Below are 16,557 nucleotides of genomic sequence, written 5' to 3' on the forward strand. Positions count from 1 at the left end.
TGGATCTTCTTATGCTGGTATAGAGGGAAGCAAGGCGGATGGCCTCGTATCCCAGCCGTTGGTGGATGGCATGTCGCAGCGTATGCAGATGCATGCGGTCGCTACCAACGACTCGCTCGGCCAGGAGGCTTCGCTTCTCATGACTGAAGTTGCGGCACCGGCGGGGCTACTGCCGCTTTGTACTACTGAACCAGCACAGCAGCCAGCACAGGGTGCAGTTTCTGAGGATGGAATGCACCATGATGGGGCTGCACAGGCTGATGGCGGCGAGGTGTTTCTCAGCGCAGGAGACGGCCACGCAGGATCCACCCCGCATGCTGATCAACTGCATGACAGTCAGGCCCACGAGGCGAATATGCATGTTCAGGTTGACGTGCTGGATACGTATGAAGACGTGATCGCTAGGGATTGCCACATGCATAAGGTAGTCACTCGGCCTACTACAGTGATTGTACAGAAAGTTTGCGCCGACGCGCTAGCTAGCGCTCGGGTAGACCAGACAGGTTCTGTCCTTTCTGCTGCTAAGTCCGATCACAATACGGGGGTGGTTGCCGTCTTGGTGGAGGATCCATTACCCATGGCTGGTTCGGAGTATATTCCTACGCTCACTGCACCAGAGTCTGGATCGATCTCGGTTGATGAAGTCATAGCTTTTGGAGGTGTTCCCAATCCGATGGGGCCGGATAGACGCGCCAGTCATCGGGTACAGTCACAGCCGGATGCGGATGACCTGCAGATTGGACGGGCGATGCGTATGGCCAAAATGAAGGAGGTTCAGAATTCAACAGGTATGAATTTTAATGCTGAACATTCTATTCTTCATTTCACTACGCAAGAGATTTTAGATAATGCTAAGGCAGTGGGGGTGCCTTTGGGTGAGACTAGTCAACAAGTTTCAAAATCTATTAATGACTTATTAGACTTGGAAGTTGATAGGGCATTGGATATTATTCGAAACTTAGCGGCAGTTAGACCTATGAATGATAAGGAGATATCGGATATGGGGGGAGTGAATTTAATATGTCTAAACTTACTACCTGAAGAGGAAATTAAACAGACGCAAGCAGCGTTTGATGATTCGCACGTATCTTCTACCCATCTTAATGATACGGCCAAAGATATTCATGGTTATATGGACCAGGAGTATGCTTCGGATAAACCAAAGCGCAATTCGAAACGAAGAGTTTATCCAGTATCGGCTGTTCGTAGGAGTGCTAGATTCAAGACTGCAAAAAAAAAATTATGATGAAATATGAAAGGACTTTTTTGGAATAACAGAGGTCTTAGAGACTTGGCTAAAATTAGGTTCCTTGCAGAATCAACGTTACAGCATAGTCTTGACTTCATCGCATTGATGGAGACGGGGCGGGATAACTTTACATCGCACTTTCTTAACTCCCTTTCTGGAGGAGTGGATTTTCAATGGCATTGTCTCCCTCCAAGAGGAAGATCCGGAGGGATCTTACTCGGGGTCCGTTGCAATACACTGCAAGTGCGTGAAGTAATATTAGGTGACTTCACAGTAAAATTTAGAATTAGAAACAAGGAAGATGGGTTTCAGTGGGCACTAGTATTGGACTATGGTGCCGCTCAAACGGAGCTCAAACCTGCTTTCTTGGCTGATCTGGTTAGAATTTGCGATGAAAATCTACCACTGGTGGTGGGTGGTGATTTCAATATCACTAGGCGACCGGATGAGAAAAGCAATGATAATTTTGATGGTAGATGGCCCTTTATGTTTAATACGATCATAGAGAGTCTGAATCTGCGGGAGATTGAACTGTCCGGTAGGAAATTTACTTGGGCAAATTCTCTACCTAACCAGACTTTCAAAAAACTGGATAGAGTACTGACTAGCGTTGACTGGGAGCAGAAGTTTCCTCTAGTCACAGTTAGTGCCATGCAGAGGGCTATATCTGACCATACTCCATTATTGTTAGATTCTGGAAATGCCACACACAAAGGAAAAAAAGATGCCTTCTCTTTTGAGGCCAGTTGGTTCTCTCGTGAGGGATTTTTAGACATTATTGCTAGAGAATGGAGTAGACATACGGATGGGACATCAAGCGTCGACATCTGGCAACACAAAATCCGACATCTTAGACAATTCCTGAGAGGTTGGGCTAAGAATGTGTCTCGACAGTATAAAGAGGAGCAAGACCAACTGCTTCACTTTATAGATGCCCTGGATCGTAAGGCTGAGACCAGCATGTTAGATGAACATGAAAGGTCGTTAAAATATGAGGCCGAACAAAGGGTGCGTGTGCTGTTAAGGGAAGAGGGAATGAAATGGGCTGTCAGAGCCAAGGTTAGGGCACTTGTCCAGGGGGACAATAACACAAAGTTTTTCCACTTGATTGCAAATGGCAAACATAGGAAAAAGAGAATCATACAACTCGAGCAAGATGAGGGTACCGTAGTAGGGCATGAGAACCTTAAACTTTACATCACAAATTACTATAAACGGTTGTTTGGTGCTCCAGAACATAGCTTTGTGTCTATGGACGAGCATCAGATTGCGGATATTCCTCAAGTTGGACAAGCGGACAACGAGAGTCTATCCGCACCATTCCTAGAGAAAGAGGTGTTACAGGCAATTGAGGGTATGAAATGTGGTAAAGCTCCTGGTCCAGACGGGTTTCCGGCTGAGTTTTATAAACGTTGCTAGCATATTATTAAGGCGGATCTTATGTCCATGTTCAATAATTTGTACTCTGGTCACCTGCAACTTTTCCATCTTAATTTCGGTACGATTACACTATTACCGAAGAAAGAGGGTGCCTCCAGCATTGAACAATTTTGTCCTATATGCCTGCTCAATGTCAGCTTTAAAATTTTCACAAAGGTGGGAACGGATAGGCTAGCTAAGATGGCACATTCGGTTGTGCAATCTTCGCAGACAGCGTTTATGCCGGGTAGGAATATTCTTGAAGGGGTTGTCGTTCTGCATGAGATTCTGCATGAACTACATTCCAAGAAACTAAATGGAGTTATTTTCAAGGTGGATTTCGAAAAGGCATACGGCAAAGTTAAATGGTCTTTCCTGCAACAAACTCTACGTATGAAAGGGTTTGGTGACATTTGGCGAAAGCATGTGGATTGTTTTATAAAAAAAGGAAGTGTCGGTGTTAAAGTAAATGATGATGTTGGTCATTTCTTTCAGATGCTTAAGGGACTTAGGCAAGGAGATCCTATGTCTCCTATTTTATTTAACATCGTAGCGGATATGATGGCGCTGATGATCAGGAGGGCTAATGACAAAGATTTAGTAGGGGGACTAGTACCGCATTTAGTTGATGGGGGTGTCTCGATCTTACAATATGCGGACGACACGATCCTTTTCATGGAACATGATCTCAATAAGGCCAGAAATTTGAAGCTCATATTATGTTTATTTGAACAACTTTCTGGGTTGAAAATTAACTTTCACAAAAGTGAGCTTTTCTGCTTTGGGGATGCACAAGCTGAACAGGCCATGTATTACCAACTCTTTGGATGTATGGGTGGCACGCTACCGTTTTCATATTTAGGTATCCCCATTCATCACCGAAAGTTGACCATAAAGGAGTGAAGATGTATCGAGGATCGTTTTGAGAAGAAGCTAAGTTGCTGGAAGGGCAAGCTTCTATCATACGGGGGACGTTTAGTTCTTGTCAACTCAGTGTTGACAAGTATGCCAATGTTCCTCCTGTCCTTTTTCCTAGTGCCGGTTGGGGTGAGGAAAAGGTTGGATTTTTATCGATCTCGATTTTTCTGGCAGAGCGATGAGGTCAAGACTAAATATAGACTTGCTAGATGGGATATTATTTGTAGACCCAAGGATCAGGGGGGTTTGGGAATTGAAAATCTCGAGGTCAAGAACAGATGTCTGCTTAGCAAGTGGTTATTCAGATTGTTTGTCGAATCACAAGGGATGTGGGGTCAAATTCTAAAGAACAAATATCTACAACACAAAACCCTAGCCCAAGTCACTGCGCGACCGGGTGATTCCCCTTTTTGGAAGAGTCTAATGAGGACAAAGGTTGCTTTCTTCAACAGAACTAGATTCGTCGTGGGGAACGGTGAAAGTACTAGATTTTGGGAAGATACTTGGTTAGGACCGCAGCCTTTGGCTTTACAGTATCCGCAACTTTATCATATTGCACAACGAAAACAGACTTTCGTTGCGGCAGTACTGCGGCATACTCCTCTTAATATCCAATTTCGCAGAGCCTTGATCGGAAATAGATGGGTAAGTTGGTTACATCTAGTCAGAAGACTGATGGATATTTTCCTGTATGATTTTCCGGACAGCATTCGTTGGAGGCTGACCACCAATGGTATTTTTTCAGTGAAATCAATGTACGACCATATTATTAATATGTCGTCCATTCCAAAGTCCATACATATTTGGAGGGTCAAGGTTCCCCTTAAGATAAAAATCTTCATGTGGTTTGTTCACAAGGGAGTTGTTTTAACTAAGGATAACTTGGCTAAAAGAAACTGGAAAGGAAATAAAAGATGTAGCTTCTGTCAAACGAATGAGTCGATTAAACACCTCTTTCTGGATTGTCCTATGGTGAAATTAGTATGGCGCTCACTACAAATTGCTTTTAACATTACCCCCACCTACTAGCATTCGCATGTTATTTGGGACGTGGCTAAACGGGGTTAATGTACTTTATGCCAAACTAATTCGGGTTGGAACTTGTGCCTTGTTGTGGGCGATATGGAACTGCAGAAATGATCTAGTCTTTAACAGATTACATCACATTAACTTTTTGCAGGTCATCTTCAGGGCTACCGGATTGATCCGTACGTGGTCCTTACTCACTCCTGTGGAAACCAGGGAGCCTTTGGTTACTGGGTGTGTCCGATGGGAGATGGTAGCTCAGGTTATCTTCAACCGATATGGATGGCGGCATGCTAATAGGATTGGTCCTTAGCCAGCTTATCTGTGGGTTGTAGTCGGCTCTTCGGTGGTCTGATCACCGTGTAATTTCTTTTGTCTTCTTTTTCTCTTTTCTAAGACTACCTTGTAGTTTTATCTCGGACCATTTTGCGTTATCAATAAAATGGCTGCATGCATCACTCGATGCAGAGGTCGGGGCAACGCCTCCTTTTCTAAAAAAAAATGTATGGATGAGTTGAGATATTTTCTTTCCAAAATTTGATGAATATCCATTGGTTTGTATGAATTTCAACCGTTAAGTCGAAACCTGTTTTGAAATATATGCGAATAAAATTGGATGACCGGTTTTGATATCCATGTCCGCGGACTAGTCTTGTCCGTAGACAGATAGTCAGATACGGGAGCAAATTTGTGGATCTTACTTTGTAATTTATTGGAACGTGGATCCAAAGCAATGTGTATGTAATAACTGTAATTATGAACAAAGTTACATTTTGTTTCTGAAAAAAGAAGTGACAAGACAACATGGCTTTTTATTTTTAGAAAAACATAGCAATTACTCCACTTAATAAAAAAGAGTGAGCGTATGGCTAGAGGTCGTTTTCCATCGCGTGCCGAAACGCAGCGCAGCCAGGAGTAGTTCGTAGTAAACCGGTGTGCCGCGCCGGTGGTTTGGCGGGGACTCGGGACGAAAGGTTGCCACAAGAGTGCAAGTGATTAATAGGCAGTGTCCCTTGTGCAGGCAACCGATGCCTAGCTGTACACATAGGGTTTGGCGGGGCTACAGAGACCGGCTAAGTGGTTACTCAAAGTGGTTACATGGACTAGAAAAATACACATGAATTTCCTACACCTGTGAGAGCAACATTAAGAGGACGATCCATTTCGTGCTAAGCTATTTGTTTGGGACAAAATTAATGGCTCAACGCGCAGATTGATTATCAAAACGCGTCCGCTTCGTATCCACGCCGATCCATATCCGATCAAATTTGGGTTGAAATGCATCGGCGCGGATGCGCGCGTCCCCTTTCGATGTCCACTCCAACTACCCCCGGTCAACATAATTCATGACGGCCATCCTCCAAGGGCCCACGCGTCAGTGACTGCGACCGGTCTTTTTTAATCCAAGCATGCGGTGGGGTTCGGCCTTATCTGCTTCCAGGCCTTATCTGCTTCCAGACCCCCGTCCCCATCTCGCATCCTCTTTCCTCCCTCGTCGGCGACCAAACCCTAGCCAACATCCATGTCCGGCTTCTCTGCCCAAAACAAGGGCAAGTCCCCCGCCGACCATCCCCGTGCGTTCCCCTCGCCAGCGTCTTTCGGCCGGCCTCTCCATCGTATCAGCGTTCCGCTGCAGCAAGCAGAGTGGCATTAGGAGCACCGCATCCCGTTGTCATACCCAGACGTGACCCTCCCGCACAACTGGCATTTGGATCCGGAGAGGATCTGGTGCCGGTCGTGCCGCGGTCGGCGCGGGCGCACGCACAGGGGGTGAGTCGCCGGCGGTGGCAGCTGACGCTGGAGCAGCGGTTCAACCCCATCTACGCGGTCGACTCTCCCGACTCGAAGGTATGGTTCGCGCTCGAGCACGAGGAGCAGCGTCGACGCGGTGTGCGCGACATGCAGTGAGGCCCTCCGCCGCCCCCGCCCGTCGTTCGCGACGAGGACCATGAGGTAGAGGCTGCCTACCAGGCGGCGCTGGCAGCCGCGCTCCGCGAGAGCGAGGAGGAAGAGCGGCGCAAGGCCGAGGAAGAGGACACGGCGTACGAGGCGCAGCTCGCGGAGGCCATCGTGCTGTCCGCCGCCGGCGACTGTGTCGTGCCCCCTCCGCCGAAGACCGAGCCGCACTCGAAGGTCTACCAGTGGACCTAATGCCTCCGCGAGTGGGTCAGCGCGTCGCACATATGGTTGGGCGCGACATCGCAGCAGGAGGCCGCCTACCACCAGCATTGGAGGGTGCGAAGCCTGACGGAGGAGGGCGTCGACGGCCAGCGGCAGATGGAGCTGAAGCGCCGACTGGAGCAGGAAGCGAAGGAGAAACAACTGGAGAGGGAGGAGGAGGAGGAGCACGCCCATGCTGTGTTGCCGCCGCCACCAGCACAGCCCGCGCCGGCGGGATAGACGACGAAAGCACAGGCAGCGGCGGCACAGCCCGCCCCGACATCAACGTCGTCGGGAATATGACGTTCCCCTGGGCCGGCCTTGTGTCGACGCTGATCGACCTCACCAGCCCCGTCGTCGACAACGACGATGCCTAGGGTAGCGGGTTGTCTCGTAGTTTACGTTTTTTAATAATTCATTAATGTAACAGGGACGCGTGGACTCTCGCGAGCCTTCGCGGTCAGCTTTAAAGTTTAATTAATGTTTGTTTTTATTTTCGAAAATGTTTGCATATTTTTTCGTTCGACGTCAAAATGGGCCGGCGAGCGTTGGGCGCATACACCAACCCAAACGCGGAAGCGGGCGTTCATGCCCGCCATGCCGACCCAAACGGATAAAAAGCGGACAATTGCGCCGTCCGTATGGATGGTCCCCTTGGAGTTGCTCTCATTTGATCTTAATTCAAACATCGGTAATTTCTAGAGCGAATTCCACTTTTTACTATCTAGTTGTACATTTATGACACATATTACCCCATTTAGTGAAACTTCAATCAAAATATCACATTTTGAAGACTTTAAACAATGTTTTATCCTGATTTTGCATTATGCTTATTTATGTTAGATATGATCGGTATGTTGCTTAAATGATTTATAAAAATGCATAAAGATCACATGACATCATTGACGGTCATGTTTAGACTTTTTTTTATCCATTTATTCCATTCTTCCTCGTCGTTCGGATATTTTTGGGACCTAGATATCACCTTACACCTTGCCTAAACACGGATCAGAAAACGAGGGTTCAATGCTTCTAAAAATGGTATTCTCGACGATTTAGATGGTAAAATGTGGAATTCATTCTAAATTCTAATGAAACAACCAGAATGCACGTACATTAATTTGAAAGAAAAAAGATTTAATACATACATCCCTAGTGAAGCGAACAGAATGAATACACAATATTGTTTTATTGATCGGGTGGTTGATGAAAATCTGGACAACGTGTTCTAATGAATTTTATAGATTGCCATAAATGTGCCTAAGAAGGGAAAAACACAAACATAAGAGCAACTCCAACAATTCCCCTAAAAACTTTTTGTAGAACTGCTTTTACGGGATATTTGGAAATTTTGGAGAAAGTTTCCTGAAATATACTTTTGTGAAAATGTTAATTCTCCAATATTTCATTAAACAAAAGTACAAATGACACATACATATGTCAAAATGTTATCATAGTAATTGACAGAATGCTAGATCAAACCCACATAGTTGATAATAATTCAAATATAACAATGGAAGTAGATTTAATCGAGTGGTTCAAACACGAAGATCAAACATGTGATATACAACGGGCCCCGAAACACACGTCCCCATGGGGTTTTACCCTATCAGGGGACATGAATGGGCCTATTTCTATCCCCACAGGGCCAATCTTTGTTAAAATTTGATACTTATCGGACTTTTCGGTTGCAAACCTATTCCGACCTTACCCATATCAGGAACCCGCCAAACCCATGAAACATATGACATGTGCCCCCTAGAATAGAACTGAGGTGGGCAAAACCTCATTGTCGTGCCTCTCTGCACCCAAAAAAATCATTTCTAGCTAACAGCCCACCCCGCACCTTCATGTAAACCCTATGCATAACCCCGAAAATCCCAAACCCACACACCCATCTACTATTTTTGTTGATCGCTCGCGGGGAAGGGTTCCCTGCGAATACAAAAAATACGACGGGGATGGGATAGGCAAAAAATATCCTCGTGAACGACCATGGGGACGAGGACGGGCCAGGGCCGGCTCTGTGATTTCGAAGGCCACGGTGCAAACTCCACAAATGGGCCTAATAGAGAAAAATATCCTATTCGATACATGAACATATACAATTGCTATAAATTTGTTATAAAACCGATCACTTTTTACTAGAATCATTTTTTTTATTTTCCTTGGCTTTCTTCCAAACCAAGTATCATAGAAGTTACAACCCGCAAAAAACATATAGAAATAGCATGCCGTCGTTCGTCGCCTGTCTGTGCTCGTTGTTCTGCTGTGCATGATCGTCGCTTTCCAATTTCCGATTTGATAGAGAAGAATCCGTAGATGATTGAGGAAATGAAACGGCAACTGACCAGCAGTGCGTTACGTGGGCGTGGCTGACATGCCCTGGTGGTCTCGTGCGTGGCTGCTTGCTGGGCTGGGATAGTTGGACCGGGACTGGACGTGAGTCATTCCTGGTTTTTTTTGTACCTCTATTCTGTAATATATACATACTGCATATATACTATGGGCCCCTCTTTAGATTGGGCCCCGGGCCATCGCACATCTCGCACTGGGCCAAAGCCGGCCCTGGGACGGGCTTGAGTTTCTCTCGCAAGGTCGGGGATGGACAAGGATAACCCGATAAGTTTCATCCCAATTGTCATCTTAAGATATATTGTTCATGAAAAGAAAGACGTGAAAAACAACATAAATATATGATGATCACTCATAGATCATCACGAGTGACTTCCATCGGTGTTGCTACTCCCAAAACCATGTCCACTAGCTCATCCACCCAGTTTGAATGCTAAAATTTATGACCTCATGAGTTGTAGATATTGCATCGCTTCTCAGTCAAGTTTGTAGTGTTTGTTAACATGATCTTACTCTTGCTCCTGCCTTCATCTCTACCCACCTCATGCCCTTCTTTAATTTTTTACCTCCTTAACCTTACTTTTATTTGCTATGATCTCTTAAACACACTTCTTCGCTTCAATTCTTCCGTTTATCTTTTCCTCCTTTTCTTTCAGGTGGTCTTTTTGCTTGGACGGTGGGGTTAGTAAGGGTATTTGCCTCTAGTAGGGTATTTGCCTCTTCTTCTGCATCGTCATCATTGCTATCTTGTGATTTTGATTTAGCCTTTTCTTGGTATTTAGCTGCTCATTATCCCTACTTGTCCATTTATATGTATTCATATATATTCATTTATCATTGTTTATCAGTAAGGCTATCCATAATGGGAGTATCATAGCTCGTATCATGCATGCAAACTAAGCAATTTTAATGAGGTGTCATAGAATTAAATGAATAAAGAGAGCGTTGAGTATCATATTATGATACCGTATCATATTAAATGATGTATTACTATGCGTCTTGCATGGCAATAAATGAACTATCCTATGATACTAACATATGATACTCTGCATTACGGGTGTGGTATCATACACTAGTATCATATACATGATATATTAGTATATAATACTACCCATTACAACCAGACTAAGGCCTAATCCAAGGGTGGTAGAATTGAAAGAACAGTTGGGATCTCTACGCTTGTACGTTTCTTTTGTGTAGCTCAGCTAAGAAGTTACCAAAGTCATATTATAATTTTGGATAAACAATTGAAAAATAATATGTAAGACAAATACTCATCTGGAGTATGTCTTCTGTCATTCAACTTGATTTCACAAGTACAATATTACAAACACAACCAGCCCAACTGATTACAACATTTTTGAATGAAGCTCCCTTGACCATGAGGCTAGGTTCCTGTGAATTTTCCACCCCTCTCTGCTTGCCGCTCTGAAGGCTGGTGGCAGAAGGATGGCGTCATTTCATTGAACTTGTTTATTGGGCTCTGATCTTTTCTATCTTTCAAAAAAATTATATCTTATGGTTGAATAATTGGTATTAGTTGTTCACTTTTTTTTAAACACACACAAACTCGCGTTTATATACACGCAAACACACGAATACTTCATCTTTATGAATACACACAACTTATTTCTATGAACATCTTCGAAAGACTGAATATACACACAACTTATTTGTATGAACACCTTTGAAAGACTGAACACATGTCATCTTGATATTATTAAGTCATCGTAGAAGTATCGTCGTCAACAAAACATTTCCTCATCTTAAACCCGATAGGCTGAAAATACCACTTTTCTTAAACCTTGTCCGCATTTGTGATAGTCGTGCTCGACTTACATACATTCCAGTACAAATGACCTGGATATGCCTCACGAAGCCCAGGAAAGCCGAACGACCGCTTATTTATCGGCAAATGTACCTATGGACCCCGCAAGAGCGGTCGGTATGTGGCGACGGCACACGACTACTCGAAGATGATATCGACGGCCTCCCAGGGCTGGACGTCGTCGTCCCCGGCGGCGTCCTTCAGCCCCAGGAACGCCTCCAGCCCGGACATGCTCTCCCGCAGGCTGTCCGTGCTGCCGACGCCGGTAGCTGTGCCCGGAAGTGGAGACCAAGACGCAGAGCTCTCCTCTGCCGCGACCCTCGGACGCTTCTTGGGCGCCCCCGCCACCGCCGCCTGCGGCGCGCCCACGGCGGGCGGGAAGTTGAGCTTGGCCTTCACCCCGCGGATATCGCGCGCCGCGACGTCGTAGGCGCGCGCGGCCTCCTCCGCGGTAGCGTAGGTGCCCAGCCACACGCGCGCACCCTTCCTAGGGTCCCGGATCTCCGCAGCCCAGCGGCCCCATGGCCGGCGCCTGATCCCACGGTACGCCGTCTTCCGCGCTGGCGCCGGCGCTTTCTCCGTCACCTCCTCACCTTACAAATACAGTAGTACAGAAGAGATCAGCATGCAAGCTCACTGTCAATCGTGGATAATATATATGGAAGACGCTAGCTACATTACAAAATACGTAGGTTGCAGGCCCTGCAAGCCTGTGTACGCAAGTTGATTATATAGAACAGATTGGGACCGCTAGTATCTACCGGTGAGGCTGGAGCCGGGGACGTCGGTGGAGGAGCCATCAGGGCGGCGGGCAGCGGCCGGGACGAAGTCGGCGATAACAGCTCCGCCGCACATTTTCAAGCTACCACGTTTTCCTTACTCACACAGCCTTTGACAGCTACCTAGGCAGAGAAGACTTGAGCAAACGAGAAATGGCAGACGTCTATTCTTCCTTCGGTTTAATGTGGCTGGGCCTCAACTGCAAACCCCGTCCCTTGCTCTATATAGATAGCAAGCAGAGTTAAAGAAACCGATGAAGCACAGTGGCAGAGGTATGCAGCCCGGCTGGCACGTGAGATAGCGCTATGCTTTATCGATCGCCGCGGACGAAGAGGCCGGCATCGGCGACAAATGGAGCGGCAGCTGGGAAGACGTGGCGGCCAGGGAGGCCGCGCGGCCGCGGCGTACACGCAGTGTCACTGTGGTATGCCGGCTGGTGGATGTGCGTGGCTGTGTCACATGCGTTGAACAGGGTCAGCGCGCGGTTCTGAGAAGGCGGGAGTGAAAAGCCGCGCCACCGGGATTTCCATCTCCGCCGACGGTTTCACGGGGAAACGGTGGGTCGCCGATACCCCTGTTTGCTGAACTCGCACACTGCCAAACTGCCGAGGAAACTGCGGAGGCGTTTGGTAGGTTGATTGATTTATTTGCTATCCGTATTTGCACTGGCCACATCCATCCATATATATTTTTCTCAGCCGTTCATCGGATTTGACTACACCCTCCTCCATTCCCATCCGTCATCCTAGCTCGCCGAACCCTCCTCCACTCCCATCCGTCATCCTAGCTCACCTTCGACGATCTTCGGCCGTTTTCGTCATTAAGGATAGCGGATCTTACTCCGATCAGTCAGGATCCATCGACAGGGCCGGGATCGTCCCATGCAGATTGAAGAAGACAATGACGGCTCGCATTACACTCCGTCGCTCCCACGAAGACAGTACCCGGCCGACGACAGGATCTGTCCATCAAATTTCATAGCGTCCGCTCAACGGGTGTTCGGTTCCTCCGAGGGATCATCTAGGTCCCGACCGGCGGATCCATCGACCGATCTGGCTGACTTCCAGTCCCACCAGAAACGGGCTGTCCGCCGTGGGAATGAGGGGATAAGGCCGCCGAGGCCTATCTCATGGAGGAAATGCGGAGGCGGAGGCGGCTGATGCGACAAAACGAGGGACCGTAGAAGAGGAAGCCATCAACTCCCGCATTTTGAAGAAACGACAGCACAGGAACACGCGCGTCCTTGTCCTCGAGCAGAATCGGGCGGTCCGTGAAATGGTTGGACTGGCATTGAAGGAGGAGAAGAAGGTGGACGACGGCAAGGATAGCTCACGCGACGAGCAGATCCGCCTAGATCCGTACTACGTTTTTGACGAGTTGTAAGGCATATTTCTACCCGAGTAGTTTTGATGATTGACGACAATACTTTTGCGGACTAATCGTGTGCACTAAGCCTTTAAGGTACTTCCTCTGTTTGGACAAAGATGATTCATGCCCGTCGGTGTATTGATATGAAGACGACTTTCTCTCTTACGTTTCATTGTCGGTGGACTTCAGTCGTAGGAAAAGCCATACCACTAGTAGAAAAGAGGGCTTTGGTCCATTTAATGAAATCCCATTAGTCCCGGTTCACTTACGAACCGGGACCCATGGGGGCATCGGTCCCGGTTTGTGAGGCCAGGGCGCCGGCCGGGCCTCGTGGGCCATTGGTCCCGGTTCGTCTTGCCCCTTTGGTCCCGGTTCCAGAAACGAACCGGGACGAATGTGCCTCGCTCCTGGCCCACAACAATTGGTCTCGGTTTTTGGCTGGAACCGGGACAAAATGTTGTCCTTCACTCCCGGTTCCGTCCATAAACCGGGACCAATGCTTGGCCTATATATACCACCCAACCGTGAGCAGAGCAGTGCACTGCTCTGTTATTTTGGCGTGTCGTGGGAGAGCTTTGTGGTGCTCTAGCTCACCTCCTATGCACATGAGGTGTTCGATGAAATGCCCAAGCCACACTTAAGCTTTCTCCTCTCGAACTTCCTTGTCTAAGTTCCATTTTCCTCTAGTTTTGTGTAGCTTTGGCGGCCCGTCCGTGTCCCGTCCCCGTCCTCACCGCCGTCGATCGTCCGCGCCCATCTCGGCATCGACACCACCGTGGTTAGTCTCTTCGTCTTATCTTCTTTCTAAAAGAAAAAAGTTCTTACTTGTATGATTTTGATAGATACTTGTGTAATTTTCTTACTTCTATTATTGTTTGTTATTATATAGTGCGATGGTTTTGGTATCCGCCTCCGTCGACCCTCGTCCTGTCTATGATTCGGATGTGGTATATATTATCTTTTATAACTATTTGTTTTATTTAGTGTTTATGACAATTATGCCGACCAACGTGACATAGATTTTTTTATCTAGGAGGTATGTGAACCAGAAATTCGAACCGACATACAAATTCTTGCCAAGAAGTTAAATTTGATTGAAAATGAAAACAATAACTTGAAAGAAAAATTACAAAGAGTTGAAGAGGAGAAGATGATATTGGAGTTGGATGTTGTCGATGTGCGTGACGATCACAAGATCAAGATGAATGCAATGCGCTTGAAGATTAGAAACATTAGAAAATATACCATTCTTACTGAGGCTTGGTATCATTATGTCGTTGGATCAATTTGTACCTTAGTTGCGGTTATGATCGCATTTGTTGTTGCATTTAAATTTAGTAGTTTCAATGTATGTTCTAATTAGATGCTTTAGAGAGTTATATGTTGTTCAATAATGAGAACTATGTAAGAACGTTATGTATTTATTTTGGTCACTACTGTACTTTGACTTTAATGTGATGATGAATTTCTATTAATTTGGTCACTTCTCTATACATTATATGTTGTAATGATTTTTAATTAATACACGCACCCATGTGGAAAAATGAAATAAGTTCGAAAAAATGAAATGCCTTTTGTAACAGATGAGTTTTCGTATGAAATCCTCATACTTTCGAAGAGATTGTCCGATTTGTACACGAAGTGCATCAAGTTTTGAATCATGTCGAATCATGTGAAGAATATATCTTGTTGGAATTTCTTGAATCATGTCGAATCATGTGGAATCATGTCGAATCATGTGAAGAATATATCTTGTTGGAATTTCTTGAATCATGTCGAATCATGTGAAATCATGTCGAATCATGTCGAATCATGTGAAGAATAGATCTTGTTGGCATTTCTTGAATCATGTCGAATCATGTGAAGAATAGATCTTGTTGGCATTTCTTGAATCATGTCGAATCATGTGAAGAATAGATCTTGTTGGAATTTCTTGAATCATGTCGAATCATGTGAAGAATAGATCTTGTTGGAATTTCTTGAATCATGTCGAATCATGTGGAATCATGTCGAATCATGTGGAATCATGTGAAGAATATATCTTGTTGGCATTTCTTGAATCATGTCGAATCATGCAGAGCTTGGTGAAGAACCACCTGTTCTTGCCGGTCTTGAACCTCTCCTCGAGCTTGGCCTTGGTGGACTTGGCAGCTGTGAGCTTCTTGTCCTTGGTGGTGAGGGAGTCGGGGGCGCCGGAGACCACCTCCTCGAGGTCGACATCGAGGGTGTAGCGGGTGGGCATGAGGTGGGTGAAGTTGATGAGCTTGAGGAAGACCTTGACGCGAGACTTCTTGGTCGTCTTCTTGTCCGAGTCCTTGCGGATCACCTTCTTCGGGTATTTGGCCAGGCCGGCGACCAGGCAGTGCCCGTAGGGGCGGTCGCGGGTGCGCTCCTCAAACACGCGCACGATAACCACCTTCTTCCCGGCGTACCTGCCCTGCAGCAGGATCACCGCCTTGCCCGGCTTCAAGAACGTCACCATCTTCCTTCTCCTCTCCTCGCGCTGCGCCGCCGTCGATGGGTTTCGGGTTGGGGGAGGGGTTGGAGGTTGTGGGTGGGGGAAAGCTAGCGGCATGGTCGGGGAGGATATTATATAGGGTTGGCGTCACTAGGGTTTCGCCGAATCGTGTGAAGAATGGATCTTGTTTTTGGTGGTTCTTCACCAAGCACCTCGGTCGTGGCAGGCACAGGCCATTCGTGTCGGTTTGTGGCACCAACCGGGACCAAAGACATCCTTTCGTGTCGGTTGGTGGTACAAATCGGGAAAAAATGAAATAAGTTCGAAAAAATGAAATGCCTTTTGTAATAGATGAGTTTTCGTATGAAACCCTCATACTTCGAAAGAGATTGTCCGATTTGTACACGAAGTGCATCCAGTTTTTGCTGCAACCCTCTAAACTCTTTACCACATGCTATGTGGGTGAAATGATGATACCATGCCAACTTTGAACCTATTAAGAGTTCATTTGTAGTGCTTTTCAATTTTTGGGTCATTTAGCTCCAAAAAATCAGTAAAAGCATGAAAAATACCAAATGAAGTCAGAAAGTGTTGAAAATTGATGATGTGGCCTTGAATGGTTCATGAAGACTTTGTTTTTAGTGTGGATCTATATGAGATGTCATGTTTAATGTGTCGAATCATGTGAAGTGTAGAACTTGTTGGAATTTCTTGAATATGTCGAATCATGTGGAATCATGTCAAATCATGTCGAATCATGTGAAGAATAGATCTTGTTGGAATTTCTTGAATCATGTTAATCATGTCGAATCATGTTAAATCATGTGAAGAATAGATCTTGTTGGAATTTTTTGAATCATGTCGAATCATGTGGAATCATGTTGAATCATGTGAAGAATAGATCTTGTTGGCATTTCTTGAATCATGTCGAATCATGTGAAGAATAGATCTTGTTGGCATTTCTTGAATCATGTCGAATCATGTGAAGAATAGATC

The 16,557-nt window shown here is 46.1% G+C and overlaps 2 protein-coding genes across 2 annotated transcripts; both read right to left on the bottom strand.

Moving 5' to 3' along the window:
• Nucleotides 1–10,817: 10,817 nt before the first annotated feature.
• On the bottom strand, nt 10,818–12,120 carry LOC123412228 (ethylene-responsive transcription factor RAP2-3-like). Its single transcript, XM_045105171.1, has 2 exons — nt 11,717–12,120; nt 10,818–11,548 (listed from the first exon to the last, which is right to left on the bottom strand). Exons 1-2 carry the CDS (start codon nt 11,808–11,810, stop codon nt 11,094–11,096), a joined length of 549 nt encoding a protein of 182 aa, XP_044961106.1. The 5' UTR covers nt 11,811–12,120; the 3' UTR covers nt 10,818–11,093.
• Nucleotides 12,121–12,580: 460 nt separating this feature from the next.
• LOC123399668 (60S ribosomal protein L27-like) lies at nt 12,581–15,585 on the bottom strand. The gene is made up of 2 exons (XM_045094064.1): nt 15,180–15,585; nt 12,581–12,696 (listed from the first exon to the last, which is right to left on the bottom strand). The coding sequence occupies exons 1-2, from the start codon at nt 15,583–15,585 to the stop codon at nt 12,581–12,583; spliced, it is 522 nt and encodes a 173-aa protein (XP_044949999.1).
• Nucleotides 15,586–16,557: the final 972 nt, after the last annotated feature.

This window comes from Hordeum vulgare, chromosome 1H, assembly GCF_904849725.1.
Source record: "Hordeum vulgare subsp. vulgare chromosome 1H, MorexV3_pseudomolecules_assembly, whole genome shotgun sequence".
Taxonomy (NCBI): Eukaryota; Viridiplantae; Streptophyta; class Magnoliopsida; order Poales; family Poaceae; genus Hordeum; species Hordeum vulgare.

Excerpts from the sequence above, each read along its gene's own strand:
- LOC123412228 (XM_045105171.1), bottom strand. The coding sequence starts at position 11,810 with ATGTGCGGCGGAGCTGTTATCGCCGACTTCGTCCCGGCCGCTGCCCGC. Across the intron at positions 11,549-11,716 it reads CCCCGGCTCCAGCCTCACCG|GTGAGGAGGTGACGGAGAAA; the intron begins GTAGATACTAGC and ends TGTATTTGTAAG.
- LOC123399668 (XM_045094064.1), bottom strand. The coding sequence starts at position 15,585 with ATGGTGACGTTCTTGAAGCCGGGCAAGGCGGTGATCCTGCTGCAGGGC. Across the intron at positions 12,697-15,179 it reads GTGGTTCTTCACCAAGCTCT|ATCCTGTCGTCGGCCGGGTA; the intron begins GCATGATTCGAC and ends TTTGATGGACAG.